The sequence below is a fragment of the Stegostoma tigrinum genome, chromosome 38 (assembly GCF_030684315.1).
Source record: "Stegostoma tigrinum isolate sSteTig4 chromosome 38, sSteTig4.hap1, whole genome shotgun sequence".
In the NCBI taxonomy this organism is placed as follows: domain Eukaryota; kingdom Metazoa; phylum Chordata; class Chondrichthyes; order Orectolobiformes; family Stegostomatidae; genus Stegostoma; species Stegostoma tigrinum.
The window spans coordinates 20,835,369-20,853,864 of NC_081391.1; the positions used below are offsets into that span (position 1 = coordinate 20,835,369).

The window sequence follows — 18,496 nt, forward strand, 5'->3', positions numbered from 1 at the left end:
TTTATTTTGGACACCCCCTCCCATTTCTGAAGAGTCCTGACCCAACACAGCAACTTTCCTGCTCCTTGGATGAAGCCTGGCCTGCTGTGTTCCTCCAGCTTAATGCTGTTATACCAGTAGATGTGCGAGAACTGCCTCTACTCATGGAGCTGAAAGTCCAGTGCTCTGTCTTTTTAAACTGAAAATAAAGTGCTGCTCACACTTGCTTCCTAAAACAGACACAGGGCAAGTCATCCCCTGACCTTGCCACTGGGGATGATTACCCTCCCCCCACCTCCCCCCCCCCCCCCCCACCTCCCCCCCCCGCCCCCACCGGAGGGCAAAAACTAAGTGCTGCTTGCAGTGTGAGATTGAATACAAGTTATGCTCCAGTTTCACAGGGCTTTGGTGGTTCCACAACTGGAGCGTGCTGTTCATCCCCTTTGCTTAAAGAAAGCACTGCATAAGCTGCTCAGAAGAGGTTTACTGAACTATTCTGGGATTGGGTCTGTTTTATGATGACCAAGCATTAGCTTGTATCTGGCAACCCCTAGAGAGTAAGTGGGACTTGACTGAGGATTTTTAATAGTGGGAAGGATGTTCTCTCTTGAGGGAGAGATTACAACAAGGTGTCACCCATTTAAGACCAAACTTGTTGTATTGATGTCAATTGCAATGTGAAATTGAATACAAGTTAGACTTCAGTTATACAGGGCATTGGTGATTCCACAGCTGGAGCATAGTGTTCATCCCCTTTTCCTAAAGCAAATACTGCACAAGTTGCTCAGAAAGGGGTTTACCAGGCTAGTTTGGGATTGGAGATAATGGGAACTGCAGATGCTGGAGAATCCAAGACAACAAAATGCAAGGCTGGATGAACACTGCAGGCCAAGCAGCATCTCAGGAGCACAAAAGCTGACGTTTTGGGCCTGGACCCTTCATCAGAGAGGGGGATGGGGTGAGGGTTCTGGAATAAATAGGGAGAGAGGGGGAGGCGGACCGAAGATGGAGAGAAAAGAAGATAGGTTGAGAGAGTATAGGTGGGGAGGTAGGGAGGGGATAGGTCAGTCCAGGGAAGACGGATAGGTCAAGGAGGTGGGATGAGGTTAGTAGGTAAATGGGGGTGCGGCTTGGGGTGGGAGGAAGGGATGGGTGAGAGGAAGAACGGGTTAGGGAGGCGGAGACAGGTTGGACTGGTTTTGGGATGCAGTGGGTGGAGTGGAGGAGCTGGGCTGGTTGTGTGGTGCAGTGGGGGGAGGGGACGAACTGGGCTGGTTTAGGGATGCAGTTGGGGAAGGGGAGATTTTGAAACTGGTGAAGTCCACATTGATACCATTAGGCTGCAGGGTTCCCAAGCGGAATATGAGTTGCTGTTCCTGCAACCTTCGGGTGGCATCATTGTGGCACTGCAGGAGGTCCATGATGGACATGTCATCTAAAGAATGGGAGGGGGAGTGGAAATGGTTTGCGACTGGGAGGTGCAGTAGTTTGTTGCGAACTGAGCGGAGGTGTTTTGCAAAGCGACCCCACCACCCAAGACATTTTTCCAACCCCACCCCTGTCTGCATTCCAGAGAGACCACTCTCTCCGTGACTCCCTTGTTCGCTCCACACTGCCCTCCATCCCCACCACACCCGGCACCTTCCCCTGCAACCGCAGGAAATACTACACTTGCCCCCACACCTCCCCCCTCACCCCTATCCCAGGCCCCAAGATGACATTCCACATTAAGCAGAGGTTCACCTGCACATCTGCCAATGTGGTATACTGCATCCACTGTACCCGGTGTGGCTTCCTCTACATTGGGGAAACCAAGCGGAGGCTTGGAGACAACTTTGCAGAACACCTCCGCTCAGTTCGCAACAAACTACTGCACCTCCCAGTCGCAAACCATTTCCACTCCCCCTCCCATTCTTTAGATGACATGTCCATCATGGGCCTCCTGCAGTGCCACAATGATGCCACCCCAAGGTTGCAGGAACAGCAACTCATATTCCGCCTAGGAACGCTGCAGCCTAATGGTATCAATGTGGACTTCACCAGTTTCAAAATCTCCCCTTCCCCAACTGCATCCCTAAACCAGCCCAGTTCGTCCCCTCCCCCCACTGCACCACACAACCAGCCCAGCTCCTCCACTCCACCCACTGCATCCCAAAACCAGTCCAACCTGTCTCCGCCTCCCTAACCTGTTCTTCCTCTCACCCATCCCTTCCTCCCACCCCAAGCCGCACCCCCATCTACCTACTAACCTCATCCCACCTCCTTGACCTGTCCGTCTTCCCTGGACTGACCTATCCCCTCCCTACCTCCCCACCTATACTCTCTCCATCTATCTTCTTTTCTCTCCATCTTCGGTCCGCCTCCCCCTCTCTCCCTATTTATTCCAGAACCCTCACCCCATCCCCCTCTCTGATGAAGGGTCTAGGCCCGAAACGTCAGCTTTTGTGCTCCTGAGATGCTGCTTGGCCTGCTGTGTTCATCCAGCCTCACATTTTGTTGTCTTAGTTTGGGATTGGTTGGACTTAATGATGGTAAAACAAAACTAGCTCATACCTGCCAATCCTTGCAGAGTGAAGGGGGTTTTGATGGGTAGTGGGGAGGATGCTGCCTCTTAAGGGAGAGATTAGAGGAAGGTGTCATCAACTGAAAACCAATTTTTTTTTTGCATGAGTAGGTTGAGGCATTGGAAGTCTCCATCAAAATGATATTGAATATTTTTGAGATTGATTCTTCCAAGGCAAAAGTGAAAGGTTGTCAGAAGTAAGTGGGAAGGTGGGGTTGAGATCATTAGATTTCTGCCTCCAGCAAATGTAAAACAATCACTCTTCAATTCTATCAGATTTTTCCAAGTGTTTCCTTAAGTTTTCCATGTGCCTGGTGGGCTGACATGCTTTTGCTTAAGAATTAATTAGAGTCCCTGGATATAGACTCTCAACAATTGTTTCCTACTTGGGCGCTTTCCAAACACTTCCCCATCTCAACAAAAACAGAACTTGCTGGAAGAGGTGAGCTGGTCTGATAGCACCCATGAAGAAACAAAAATCAGAGTTAGCATTTCATTCCAGTGACCCTTCCTCAGAACAGTTGGCAAGGAAAACGTCAGTTTAGATGTAGATGATAGGGAGTCAAAGGCAGGAAAAAGGATAGAGCCCAAAGACATAGAAGATTAGTTAGATAGATAAAGGAATTGATAATCTGGCTAGGAAGCTGAATAGTTGTAAATGTGATAACAAGGTGTAGAGCTGGATGTACACAGCAGGCCAAGGAGCATCAGAGGAGCAGGAAAGCTGATGTTTCAGGCCTAGACCTTTCTTCTGAAGAACGGTCTTGGCCAGAAACATCAGCGTTCCTGCTCCTCTGATGCTGCTTGGCCTGCTGTGTACATCCAGCTCCACGCCTTGTTATCTCAGATTCTCCAGCATCTGCAGTGGGTACTATCTCTGAAACAGCTGCAAATGGGGATAGTTTGTGATAGTAATAGGCAGTGTGTAATGGGAGGCCATCATCACTATTGCTTTGAGGCTTAAAAAAAACATAGAGTACAACTGGAACAACACCAACTCCCCGATGGCCATTGCTGCCTCTGAACTCATGATTTCCTCAATTTCAGCTCTTGACCCGAATGTGTGTCCCTCCCTCTGCTCTGGCAAGCCCTCTCCAGGTTGGCTACAAATAGCCCAGTAGTTGTAACCACATTAGACATGGCCTTGTGTCAACGGTCAAGCAGCTGACTGCTTACAATCAAAATCCTACTGTTCACAAAATTAGTGAAAGGAGGTTTTGTTTCGACCCACTTATTTGGCTTAGTATTGACCACTTTAAGATGCCTGTCATGAGAGATGCCAAATGGTGGGAACTATTACCTGCACCTGCACTGTCCAAGGGACATACAATGTATTGGATGAATAAAAGCAGAAAGGATCAAGTCCTGTTCCAAGACTCTCCAAATTTCAAATGTTAAATCTTGTCTCACAAATACCTCTCAGAATAAAGTGAACATTTGTAAAAGGAACAGAACATTAGACTTGTTGATGTTTGTCATTAGCAACGAACAGGTCTACTTAAAATTGTAGGATTCTGGACAAGGCATCTCATCAATGCATTTTCCATTTCACCAACTTTTTCACTCACAGATTGACTGCAAACTATTTGGTGCAAGTCAATATTCCTCAGTTGAGAAATCAGAGCTAACATCTCGCATTTGGTGAGCCTCCCACAGCAGGGAGGAGGTTCTGTGGAAGTGTTATTTGACACAAAACGTTAACTCTGATTTCTCCTCACAGACGTTACCAGACCTACTGAGCTTTTACAGAAATTGCTGTTTTTATGTCTGACTGACAGCATCCGTGGTTCTTTCAGTTTTTATTTAACATCCTTCAACAGGTGTATTAATATCAGTATCACTGACTTCTTCTGGAACTGATGAGAGGTGTATCGCTTCATCAAGAGATGGGCAGACACAGATGCAATAGTGTTCAATATTATATTCAAGTTTGAATCTCCCGAGATATATTGGGAATATCTGTTTTAGAAAATTCTATCCGTTTCACCTTGAGGAAAGTTACAACAAATTCCATTGCAGACAAGAGTCCATAAAATAACTGTGAGAAAGTGAAGCCTGTGGAATAAATCCTCAGAAATGGTTTGGAATTGGTAAGGGTGGAGGAGATAGAGGAGAGCACATGACTATCTACATTGAACAGCAAAGCTATGGCAATCTTTCCCCAGGAGCCTGTACATGGTCCTGAGAGTCACATTTAGAAATGACCCTGGTATTTGAATAGAGAGATGTGCATTTAGGTTTCCTTCACTTCCCACATAAAGAATACCATAAATCTAGACATTGCTGTCTCAAAAGCTTAAGTGAACGTTGACTCAATTGAACATTTCAAACTGAGATTTGTGATCATTTGTTAAAGTGAAGGGAGTAATGTGTGTATGGAAGATAGGTGTGTTACAGAGCGGTTAGATACAAGATTCCATGATACGTGATTCTACAATTCAATGATTTAAAAAAGCCACCCAAGATCCAACTAAATGGTGAAATAGGTTTGATGGTTTGAATGACCTCCTCCTGTTTGCATGGTTCAAATTATCTCGATTTACTTGTGTTCCACTGTGCTGCTTGGCCCTGGCTGTATATACACCATTCCCTGACTAAAATTAGTGCCTGGGTTGATGGGAGATTCCTGATTGGCTATCAAGGGTTGTCAATGATCATTGGTGACATCATTCTCTGATTGAGAACAGGATGTTCCAGGAGTATAAATACAAGAGCTTGTGCATGAGAGGCTCAGTTCTGGAGCTGTCTAGTTGGTTGTGAGCAGGAATAGTGAAGATGGTTTCCCAAGTGTGTCAGAACTACCACAAGGACTGTGAGGATGCTGTTAACAAGCAGATCAACCTGGAGCTCTATTCCTCCTATGTTTACCTCTCCATGGTGAGCCTTGTGTTTGGGCTTTGGCTTTTTAAGATCAAGATTGCTCCTTTGTGTGTATGGGAATGCATTTTCAGTGACTCTTGAGTACAACCTGAGAGAATATTTGATAGAAGTCAAACCCCTAATTGGCACCTATGTTGAAATGTCTCTCCTTTGGTTTTTGTGAGATGTCTAAAAATCTTACTTATGTTCAAGACTGTAAACCTGGTCTGCTGTAATGGGAAGTAGGTGCAAAGCATTGTAAATGTTGGAACTCTGCCTGAAAATAGGCCAGAAATCACCTGGGATGGAAAGCATCAGAGGGGAGGCCAGCTAATGTTGAGTTTGGATGTTCTTCAGAGCTGATGTACTTCTGGTCTGTATGCAAGCATGTCTATAACATTCTTTTTAGTGGGTCACTTCAACATGGCATCCTGCATGTCCTGTGCAAAGGTTCAGTGAAGCACAGTGCAATCTGGAAGCCCTTGCCCTTGCCCTGCAGCTGGATGCCCTATTGTGCTATTCTCAATCCAATTAATCTGAACAATCAACATCTGCTCTTTACTTGGCCACTATCCTCAGATACTACATAACTGCTTTCCCCCCTCCCCTTAATGCCTCACTGCCAAATTCTAAATGTTAGCTTGTTCTCATTCTACAAATGCTACATGATGACCTGTTTGTAACTGAGCATTTCTTATTCTTTGTTTAAGAAGGTGGCCACTTCTTTCTAAACTTTTGGAATATGATTTTAGGCTTATTTACTCATGTGGTAAATGAGTGCTGGAATTTCTTGAAGTAGAGTTCTTTATGGTGTGATAATTCCAAGTTAGCTATCTAGGAGAGTCTTGAGACAGTGCCCTCTAATTAGATCTTGTTGGGGGTGGTGGTGGAAATGAACTGGTGTTTAATATGAACTGAATACGGTTGGATGGATCAGTAGAATTTTCCATTTCTACCACTTAGTCACTTCCTGAGGTGTTACAGGAAGCTTTTGTTACACTCAGGACAACCTCTTAGACTAATGTCAGTCAACACTGCTAAAAACCAAGATGTTTAACTTTTGTATGAGATGCCAACTTTGAATTCCTTCTGCACCTGTTCTAGTTCACTTCAAGCTTGTGCTCTAGATGTCAACACAGTTCCCAATTCCATGGCTTACTGTCATGGACACTCTAGCAATGGACCTTCTTTATTTTGCTTTCCTTTGTAAATTCACTGAGCTCTCAGGTGTATCAGTCCTTCTAGTTCTGCAAGAACAGAACAGAACTGTGGATCCCAGATTATTGACAGACTCTCAATTCTGTCAAGAGAAGCAGTAAAGTGAAAGGTCACTGAAATTGAATCTCATAGTGTGTAGAAAGAGGCTATTCTGCCTCTGTTAGTGCACTTGCTACTTCAATCCCCTTGTATCTCCCTCCCCAAATGTTGTTCAATATTTGGATTAAAATCCAATCCAATAACATGCCCTTCTGGGTAGTACATTCCACACCAACTGCTGCAAGAAGGGTTCTCATTTGGCCCTTGTTGCTTTAGCCTATTACTTTAAATGCTTCCACTTGAGTGAGACAGTTTCAGCCCAGCCAAGTAGGCTGCTCTCAATTGTTTTGAAAACCTCAATGTGAACTGAGGAGCACAGACCCAATTGGGCAACATGACATTGAAATACTAACTCCCATTGGCTTGTGTAGCTTTGAGGCACTGTTGTAACACAGTGCATTACTATAACACTGTTCCTGCTGGTTGTCTTGGGGTGTGCTCCTCCAAATCAGTGAAAATGGCCTCCAAGTTCCTTCTGATAACTGAAGGTGTCTGGCCACAGGAATTTAAAATTACTGTTTTTACTTGTTTGTTCTGATCCAGTTTTCTGGCTTCTAATTGAATAGTGTTGCATGCCCTGCCGATCTCAGAATGAGAAGAATTTGTTCTTGGCCACTTGGGGGTTAGTCTGATGTGAATGTTAGTCTGACAATCCTATCACAAATAGACTCTTCAGGCCAAGCTGCCCATGGCAGCTCCAGGGGTGGGTGGGGGAAGTCTCCCATCAGATTCCTCTAAGTCCACACCCCCAACACACCTAGAGCCTCCAGTTTTTAACCCCACTGCTGTGGGATGAGGCCACTATGCACATTATTAATGCTCCCAGAATTGACTCACTTGGGTTGAGGTATAGGCAGGGTGGCTGGAAAGAAGCTTGTCCTGGGGATGGAGGGTCTCAATTACTAGCTCAGACTTCAAGGTGAGCAAGGAAAAGGTGGTGGGTGCCTAGAATGTTGCCAATGGTGGTGGTGGAAGTGGGCATGATGATGTCATTTTAAGGTGTATCCAGACATTCCACAAATGCACAGGGAGCAGAGGAACACAGATCCTTGGAAAATGCATGTCAGGTTTAGATAGTAGATCTGGACCAGCACAGCCTTAGAGGGCTGAAAGGCCTCTTCCTGTGCTGTAATATTGAGGGGTGACAGTAATCTCTCTCCATTCCAGTAGGAACAGGTCCCAGCCTCTCCTTGGAACTAAAGCATTCCTGTTTTGGTAACATCTTTGCAAATATTTGAACAGTCATGATGAACTCTCAAATACAGACGCCATTTCATCTTTTAGTTGCATCAATGTTGTAAGTACTTTATCAGAACTATCAACATCATAAAGAACTAATAAAAAACAACTGCTTGTTCAAAAAAGTGCACTTCCAATTAAGTGGCTAGCAGTAACTTAGCCACTGGTATTATCTTCAAATGATCCATGGATGTCTGACCTTGCTTTCTTTCGTTCCACTCCCTCTGTTTGCAGTTCTCTTACTTTGACCGGGATGATGTTGCCCTGCGTCACTTTGCTGAGTTCTTCAAGGAGCAGTCCCATGAGGAACGGGAACACGCTGAGAAACTGATGGCATTCCAGAATAAACGTGGAGGCCGAGTCCTCCTGCAGGACATCAAGGTGGGATTTAATTATGCTGACCCAGCTTCACTGAACAATTGGATTAATGCAGTGACTATTATGGCCTGCTATTTCATCCTTGCATCTCTCTTCCCTTTTGTGGATTTCTAATCCCTTGAAATGTCTCTTTCCCTCCTTCAGAAGCCAGGGCAGGATGAGTGGGGCAATGGTTTGGAGGCAATGCAGAGAGCTCTGCAGTTGGAGAAAGATGTGAACCAGAGTCTGCTGGATCTGCACAAACTCGCCTCTGGCCACACAGACCCTCATGTGAGTTTTTAAATGTGGGCCTTTTGGCTAGTTGCATTATAGGATTCTATAATCACTGCATATCAGTCTTGTGTTGATCAGACAACCAGCACAAGAGCTATTTTAGCTGACAGGACATTAGAAAATATTGTAATGATAGTCTTGAGTCTTTCTTGTACAGCAATTCTTCTGGTCACAACACTATATCACTTTGGGAGGTTATGTCCTCTCCTCTTGGCAGAGCTAAAACAGGTGCTGAGCTGGCTAGTTAAGTGTACTTGTATAAATAACTTGTTAGGCCTTGGTTTTTAATGGCCTGAACTCGTGGCTTGATCTCAACAGCACTTTTGGGTTCAGGTTTTCCTGCAGCATCTAATGGTATTGGTGTCTAAGAATTGAAAGCATCCCTCATCCTAACTGCTACATTCTCAACTTTCCTCCTTGATGGGAGATCCAAATGGAAAATTCAGATTCTCCCACTTATGCCAAGGGGTGCTTGGAGATTGCCAACTGCCCCAATAGACTAGATATTGTCTCGTTTTTGTTTTTAAATTTTCTCCATGACTGTATTTTAACAACAGCATTTATTTTGACCAATTACATTGTAGCCAAAACAGGCACTTCCCATCTTTTTAATCTTTAAAATAGAAACTTGGTGTAGCTTAATTTAAAATACTGTTTGGGGGGTGGTGGCCTGATCCAGAATAGCTTCTGCTACTGCTCCCTGTCACAGGATGAAAGGTCAAACTGTCAAGGGAAACCAGTTTTGTTCTCAATATCTTTTCTTTTTGGCAGCTGTGTGACTTCCTGGAGAGGCACTACCTGGATGAGCAAGTGAAGATGATCAAGAAGCTGGGAGATCACATCACCAACCTGAAGAGACTGGGAGCCCCTGACAATGGCATGGGAGAGTACCTGTTTGACAGGCTCACCCTAGGGGAAGAGTGACTGAATTGCCTGCAGGCAGTGAGCTTGTTGTCATGTGTCTGAATGGGAGACCTGTAGAGACATCTCCTTTTAGTAGGAGCAGCTCATGGTCCTGTACCAAGTGTAAATAAACTGCTCAATATTGGACTGTCTTGCCTCCCTTTTCTAGGTTAATGCTTGCTGTGAGCTGTGCTGTAGCTTGATCCTGTTTAGTTGTTCTTGCTGATGGGAACACTTCCCCACTGGGCTTTGGGTTTCACTGCCTGGACCTTGTTTCCTTTGAGATTGTGAGCTGCTGCCTCAATCTTGTGTGGGTAGACTCAACACCCTTGTAGGAATTAGCACAGAACTAGGAGCAGTGAAGGGTCAGGAATGGCTCAAGGACCTATCCTGGTCAGCAAAAGGACCAAATGAGCTGAGATTCCAGCAAATGATGCAGAAGAACCAAATCCAGGCACTCCTGGGTTTTAAATGAATTAGTCTGAAGTTTGTGTACCTGTGGAGTTCTGATTTTAATGGATTCTCTTAATCAACCTGTTTGGTATCTGTCACAGGTGGGACTTGTTCTCATAGCATCCCTTCCCCTTGAATGGGAGACTGCACCAACAAGGATATGCAAATACAAATTAGGTGAGGGGAAAATCTGACCTCTTGGTGTGGTTTAACTTTGCTGGTTTGCTGAATTTTTCAGCTAATGGTAGGCTCCTGCAGAGCACTGAATCTGCACTCAAGGCCTTTGCTGAAAATCCTTTTGGCAGGGTGGGGAAGAAGGTATTGGGTGTTTTTTGGGCCTTCATTGATCAGTGCAGTGACAACAGGAGTTGTAATACCACCTTACAGCTCTGTCGGCCAGTGAATGTAGTAGCCTGACTAAGCTGATCTCCTTGCTGAAGGAAAATTTCTAATATCTTGATCTTTACTGAACCTTTAGCTATGAGGCTGATTGAACTGATACTAGACTCTAGAGAGTCAGAGGTTGTGGAGAGACAACACTTGCTTTCATGAGGGGCTTGGATAGAGTAAACAGCCAAGGTCTCTGCCCTCTGGTCTCAACCCTAGGGCAGTAGTTGTAAGGTGGGGGATTGGGAAAGCTGTAAAAGGGACTGGAGGGGTAGCTTCAAAGTGGGGTGTATGGTGAAGGCTGGCACCTTTCAGTTGGAAGGGTTTGGCTGGACATAGGCAAATATGCTAGCTAATGGGACTAACTATAAATGAGTTTGGCCAAAGGGTTAACTTCCATCTTGCCTTACCCCCTCCTTTAGACTAAAAGGTATTAGCCACTCATCAGATGGTTTATTCTAACAACATGTTTGTGGTTGAAACAAGCATAGATTTTTGTGCTCATTTATAAATGTGAGTTGAGGGAAACATAACTGTTAGGCTATAGTCTCAATGTCACAAGAATAACATCTGCAGACACAAAAATAGCTCTTAAAACAAGCTATTCAAAGAGCTCTAACATAATGAACTGGAAAGGAAATCCCAAGTTTGTTTTTTTTAAAAAAACTGCGCCTTTTAAGAGCAAAAGGCTAGCAAACAAAACATAATTAACATTTGGCACTCTGACATTGTCAGAGTTAAGGCTATTAAAATCAGGTAATGGGAACTGCAGATGCTGGAGAATCCAAGAGTGAAGCTGGATGAACACAATATCTCAGGAGCACAAAAGCTGATGCTTCAGGCCTAGACTGTTTGTTGTGGCAATTAAGAACACAAAGACTGGCAGGCTGCAAAACTAGCACTGGGCACTGCGGGTTTAGGAAGAATAACCATCTCTGGTAATGACAGGAGTTTTGATGATCAGATATTAGATTACTTTTTGGAAGATGTGACTTGAGTTCATCTTGCAGTGCAAATGACCGATCAATTTCTGGGTGGATGTTGAAGAAAGTTTTTAGAATGGCTTCAGAGAAATAATCTAAATGGAAGGAGACTGAAAGACATCTGTACATCCACCAAATCATTCTAAAGAACAACACAGCTCAGTAAAGGAAACCAGTTCAGAACAATTGTTACAAACCAGTAGCATTTGCCAGTGCTTGACTCTGGAACAGCTATTCCTAGCCTTGAATGGTATTGGATTTCATCCGACCAAAATAAAACATCTACAGAATAGAGATGACTTGCAAGAGTGTCTTGATTACTTTAACTTTCCATGACCACATGTTCTGAAATTTGTAATCACTCCGGAGTTCTCTGCAAAAACATATGGCAGAAAAACCCCTGCATAATTTTGTACTCTTAAAAATGCCCTATAAACCATTAAGTGAGAACTTAAACATTGGATTTCCTGCAGTGTATTTATTTGGATGTTGGCTTGAGAAGAACATGGGTTATTCAGACAACCAGGGAGTAAGCCAGGAACACCACCTATTCTCACAGAGCCAGGCACCACGGTCATTCATCAAAGTCTCTGGGGGCCATTGAATGACTATGCAATGTCCATTACTTTGGACAAAGCCCTTTGTGACCACCGGAGATTCACTGTATCTCAGATCCATTTTGACCAGGACATCTGTCAATCTCCAGACACTTTTTCTTTTTGGGCAGGTCAACTGTGTCTGTTGGTGGTGTCTGTCCTCGGAGATGTGCGCGGATGGTGATTGGTGGATCCTGATGTCAATCACTGGCTCCCTCATCTGGCCTGTCAAGCCCAGAGGTAATTCCAAAGGAGCACATTTCACCACCTGTTCCAGGGCCAAACTACTCAGAGTCACAGAGTGATACAGCACAAAAACAGAACCTTCACAACAATTCATCCGTGCTAACCAGGTTCTCAAAAAGAATTAGTCCTATTTGGCTCGTACCTCTTGTTGAGGAACAGACCAAATCCTCTCCAAATACATTAAGGCTGTATTTTTTTTTTCTTATTTTAAAGGTAAGTGGAAGGCATTCTGTTCCATGTGAGATTTGATTGGTCAAACTATTGGCTTCCAGCAAAGTACACATTATTTTTACACTACAGTCACAACATAGACAAAATGAAAAGAACGGTATTGCTTACCTAATGAAACGCTTATCAAAACAGTAGATATATGAACTGTTACTAATGAATTACTCCATTGTTTTGGCATCCCATTAACACACCCTTGGCAAAGACAGATTCAGTGAAATAGATTGTCTCACATGCAATTCTAAAAGCCGGAGGAGAACCCCCAGCTTGTAGCTGTAACAGAGAGAGGAATAAGAGCTCCCACGGCCAGCTCAAAAACCTCGGCAACTGCTGAAAGCTTAAACTAAAAACCCTGCCTCAGTGGGAGCTTGACTGACCACAGCCCCATGTTGCCCCTAATATTCCCCCCTCACCAATCCCCAAGCCACCCCACCCCTGAAATTCTGGTGCTTATATCATTCAAACTTCAATAAAAACCTCAACGTCTCACAAACTGGTTACTTTATTGGCTTCAAAGTGACTGCTCTCCACCTCTTGTCTCACCCTTTTTTCATTAAAATTAAGTTCAAAACATACCTTTTAAAGCCATTGTATCATCATACCTTTTAAATCCTTCCTATTCATGTGCCTGTCCAAATGGCTTTTAAATGTTGTAATTATACCAGACTCTACCACTTCCTCTGGCAATTCATTCCGTACATGTAGCACCCTCTGCGTGCAAAAACTTGCCCTCAGGTCCCTTTTACATCTTCTAGATTGAAACTAGTTCTAAACACTTTTTTTTTTACAGTATCAATGAAACGCTTGAGGCAAAAAGACCAGTATTGGTCAGGGATGGAAAAGTACTTCAGGAAAGGCAACATTTTTGTAATCACTTCATTCCAGTCCCAGGATACGTACTTTCTGAGTAACCTGTTCAGGAGACGTGGCACCTGGCCCCAGAGTCTTCAAATCCAGAGTTATGAACACTACCACATCACACGTCAATTTACAAATGACAGCTAAATTGGCCTGTGTTGAGGACCTATCACTCCAAAAGCACTTGTCTCATCAGGTCTAATTTCCCAAACTTTTCTACATTACAAATCTCTGATTGGCTCTGGGCCTCAGCATTGTCCCGATAGCACCCTCTGCCTTTTCATTGGTTGCTGGATTGATGGGAAATTCCTGATTGGCTGTCAGCAATTGTCAGTGATTATTGGTGGTGTCAGTCCCTGTTTAAGAGCGGGATTTTCCCAGGAGTTCAAATACAGCCACTTGTGTTAGAGATGTTTAGTTCTGGAGTTGTCTTGGTTATAGTGAGCAGGAATAGTGAAGATAGCCTTCCCAAGTGTGTCAGAACTACCACAAGGACTGTGAGGATGCTGTTAACAAGCAGATCAACCTGGAGCTCTGCTCCTCCCATGTGAGGCTGGTGGCACTGAAAGCTCCCCTCTTCCTGCTTGTCTGCCACCCTCCCCTGCCCTGCCCCACCAAGGTCAACATGTTAGTGATTTTGATGCCCTATGTTTTTGTAGTTTTGCTTTATTATATTGGCTGGATACCCATTCTAGTCGTCCATGTGGTTTTTGTTTGCCTTGTTAACTGACCTCCTGTTCTCTGACTTTGGTTTTTTATTCTGTAATGTTTCATATGGGAGGTAAACCCAAGGCTCCTTTTTTAAGCTTCTTGAACATGTCTTTTTTTAATGATGCATAAACCTGATCAACTTCTATTTATCAGAGATAATGGGAACTGCAGATGCTGGAGAATTCCAAGATAATAAAATGTGAGGCTGGATGAACACAGCAGGCCAAGCAGCATCTCAGGAGCACAAAAGCTGACGTTTCGGGTCTAGACCCTTCATCAGAGTGCTCTCTGAAGGGTCTAGGCCCGAAACGTCAGCTTTTGTGCTCCTGAGATGCTGCTTAGCCTGCTGTGTTCATCCAGCCTCACATTTTATTATCTCAACTTCTATTTATCTTTGATTAAAGATAATTGGGTGCCTCACTAGTGAAACAGGAATGGAGTCCTCCTGTGCATGTTTCTAAATGCCTATAATCCTGCTGTATGGGCCTTAATACCAGTGCTTCCCTGACAATTGATGTTTTGTTATTTCTTCAATGTCAAAGGGCTTTGTCTTTCGATTAGATGCTTAAAGCCCTTGGTGAAAGGGTCTCTGGTTAAATTAGTTGGTTTGAGTAATGAAACACATCTTGGCTCCCTGTTAAATCACACTTTTCTGAATTGGGTGTTGGGATCTTGAATATCTGAGGAAGTAATGGCTAATGTGTGATGCCAGTTGCAACACAAGCTCTTGCTTTAATGTGCTCTGGTCTGAGGGGTTCCCACCATAATGAAGTCACATAGGGAGAAGGCAGTAAGTGCAGAGAGTTAATCTTTGGTCCCATAAACTGATAGACCATATGACCCAATGAAGACCTCACTGTTTTTCCTAACATTGTGCTCATTTTGTGGCATTCCAGAATTTTTCTCAGGATAACCAGCAACTGTGCCTTTTCAAAAATCTCCATTTTTCTTATTTTTCAATGACAAACACCCAACCTCCTGAGTTAGATCAAGTTTCTAACTTCAGTCAAAAGACTTTATATTCCTAAACTCTGGATTTCTACTTCCAAAGTCTACACCACCCTGATATTTGTACATTATCCAGATATTCAGGATTGTACACCATTTTTTTTAGTCTGGAAAAATGAGGCCGGTTCTTATTGGAGTTCACAATGGATGCGATCTGGAGCTTGCTGGACTCTACCACTTCCCCTCTTCTCCCCACAGTCCTTTTACTTTGACCGGGATGATGTTGCCCTGCATCACTTTGCTGATTTCTTCAAGGAGCAGTCCCATGAGGAACAGGAACACGCTGAGAAACTGATGGCATTCGAGAATAAACATGGAAGCTGAGCCCTCCTGCAGGGTTGATCTATCCTCTGACATTAAGACCTGAACTAGACATGGATTTGAAGCTTACATTCTGCTGGGGCAATGCCACAATGCTATATGGCATGTGTTGAGTTACATTCTCAACTCACTGCATTGCACTTTCCTTCATGCTTCACATTAGTGAAGCATCTACCCCTTCCCTCCTTCCAGAAGCCAGAGCAGGATGAGTTGGGCAATGGTCTGGAGGCAATGCAGAGAGCTCTGCAGATGGAGAAGGATGTGAACCAGAGTCTGCTGGTTCTGCACAAACTCTCCTCTGGCCACATGGGCCCTCATGTAAGTCCTTGATGAATTTTTAGAGGTATTGCAAGTGATATCAAAATCTGATCTGCACTCCATGTTGGTCAAGGGCTATGTAAGGCTGTGTTTTGGGGTAACAGTGTACTAATTGTCTCAGATTAATCTGGCTAGTAATGTTGAAGTAGCTGGGGTGTAAATTTGAGATTTTTTTTTCCTAGTTGAATGAAATTAGCTTGGAATTGGTCTGCAAGTCTGGTTTGATTTAGACTTTTGGAATACTTGTGGCCTCTTGGAGATAAGCCAGCTGCTGCACCCATCCAAAACTGTTAGAAACCCAAATAAAGCCTATCTGTACTAATTACTCAATCTTGCAGGTTTCTTTTTGCTCCTCCAGCTGTGTGACTTCCTGGAGAGGCACTACTTGGATGAGCAAGTGAAGATGATCAAGAAGCTGGGAGATCACATCACCAACCTGAAGAGACTGGGAGCCCCTGACAATGGCATGGGAGAGTACCTGTTTGACAGGCTCTCACCTGGGGGAAGAGTGACTGAAATTATGACAAGGAGCTCACTTAATGCCTTTAAATAGGAGACCTGTAGAGACTTCTTGTTTTTTTTTGTAGAAACAGATCATTGTTCTGGTACCAAATGTAAATAAACTATTCAATGTTGGACTGGGTGTTGCCTCCCTTGCTGTGAGCTGTGCTGTAGCTTGATCCTGTTTTGGTTCTGTTCTTGCTGATGGGAACACTTTCCCCATTGGGCTGTGGGTTTCACTGTCTGGCCCAGGCAATTGCCTGGGCCTAGTTGTCTTTGACGTCGTGAGCTGCTGCCTTGAGCCACCCTGCATCTTTTGTATAGATGGACCCACAATAGTCTTGAAGGAAGGAATTGGCACTGACCCAAAAACAGTGAAGGGTTAGGAATGGCTGCTTGTCCTGTCCTTCTCAGCAAAAGGACCAACTGAGCAGAGGGCTTTAAGCCATCAGGCAAACCTGAGGACTAGTGGGAACACTTGAGACCCTGGTGGGTTAAGCATGACCAATAAACCCATGTACTTCTGGCTTTGAATTAATGAGAAAGTTATGCTTGGGGAACTTTACTCTTAATTTTGGTGTTTTTTTTTAAACCTGTTGAGTATCTTACACTCCACTGGAGCAGGTGGGGCTTGAACCCATATCTCCCAGACAATGGGTAGGGATACTACCCCTCCACCACCAAGGCATCTGCAAAATACAGCCTGCCAAGTGTACACATCAGGGGAGAGCCAATAGTAAATCAGGGTGAAATTGAACTTTATTGGCTTGTCAAATTTGTCAGTTATTGTTCGGCTCCTGGGGAGCAGTGGCAAAGCCCTAGGGTGCAGGCACAGTGCCTCAAAGGTGTGGACAGGGTGGGGAAGAAGGCATTTGAGGTGCTTCCCTTCATTGGTCAGTGCATGGAAGGTAGGAGTTGGGATGCCATCCTATAGCTAAGTAGGACACTGGTGAGGCCACTTTAGGAAAGGAACACAGCTTTCAATTGGTCTCTCTGCTATAAGAAGCTTTGAGAGCTCCAGGTCCAAGAAAAAGATGAGCAAGGAGACTGGTGGGGAGACTCTTTAGATTTTAGTTCATGAGGGGTATGGACAGAGTGAATAGTAGAGTCCCCTTTCCCTAGAGTTAGGTAACTAAAGGGTTTAGTTTTAAGGTGAGGGGGCAAGATTGAAGGGAGGCGGGAGAAATGATCAGAGGGGTAACTCTCCTGCAATGCCTCATGTATGGAATGAGCTAGTGGAGGCTAGTACCAATGTGACACTTAAGGCACCTGATTGGGTATGTGAAAAGAAAGGGGTTTAGAGCGATTTTAATCAAATGTTGACAAGGGGGATGAGATAAGCTTTCCATATCAGGTCATTATGGATGCATCAGATCACATGGTTAGTTTCCATACTGTCCCTTAGTCCAACTGAGAGGTATTAAGAACTGGTGATGAGCTGGTATTCTAATAGTTTGTAGTTGTGTCAAATTTGTGCTCCTTAATTAATAATCAAGTTTTGGGACCCTTGCAATGAAGAAACATGGAAAGGCTACAATATTGTCACCCTCTTTCACTTGGGTGACATCTGTAGGCGCACTTCCCCCCCCCGCCTCAAAAAAAATCCTCCAAGCCAGTTAGTCAAAGGCCCGTGACATATAACAAACAAAACAGGAGCAAAGCCAACAGAAATATAAGAGAGCAATATATGCTCCTTTCCTTTTTTTAAGGCTGAAATGATGGCAAGAAAAAGCATAACTCAGGATTGGCACACCACTGATGTTCTTTCAGAGCTTCAGGGCTTTTTGACCTCAAAAATTTTTTTTTGGGAAGTAGCAGATTATGAAGAAGGGCAAGCTGGAAAACTTGTCCCATCATTGGGCGCTGGATGGTTGGGAGGAATAACATCATTTGGCATTTCTGTTGTTGCTGTCATCAAGGGTTTTGATGACATTCACATGTTTTGGATGATCAATTTTGGGAGACACAGCTTTAGTTCGCGGATAAACATATGGACGTATGTGGAATGGCATAGGTTAGATGGGCTTCAGATCGGTATGACAGGTCTTTATTAGGATTATTCCACGGCACAACATCGAGGGCTGAAGGGCCTGTACTGTGCTGTTATGTTCTAAGTATGTCATACAGCTAAGGGAAGTGATTGATCAATTCCCAGGCACATGTTGAAGGAAAGGTATGAAGAGCGATTTTTAAAAAGACTGTCTATGTGGGAGGGGTATGGAATTCATCATCAACTATACATCTATCAAATCATTCCATAGGATGCTGCTGGACAAACGTAATGAGTGTGCCATTAATGCACAGCTAATTATAGGAAGCAAGTTCAAAACAATTGTCATAAGCCAGTAGAATTGGCCAGTGGTTGACTGGAACGA

General features: G+C 44.1%; 1 protein-coding gene across 1 annotated transcript; it reads left to right on the forward strand.

Moving 5' to 3' along the window:
• The first annotated feature begins 5,317 nt into the window (after positions 1 to 5,317).
• LOC125447288 (ferritin heavy chain A-like) lies at positions 5,318 to 9,532 on the forward strand. Its single transcript, XM_048521594.2, has 4 exons — positions 5,318 to 5,419; positions 8,192 to 8,338; positions 8,480 to 8,605; positions 9,380 to 9,532. The coding sequence occupies exons 1-4, from the start codon at positions 5,318 to 5,320 to the stop codon at positions 9,530 to 9,532; spliced, it is 528 nt and encodes a 175-aa protein (XP_048377551.2).
• The last annotated feature ends 8,964 nt before the right edge of the window (positions 9,533 to 18,496 follow it).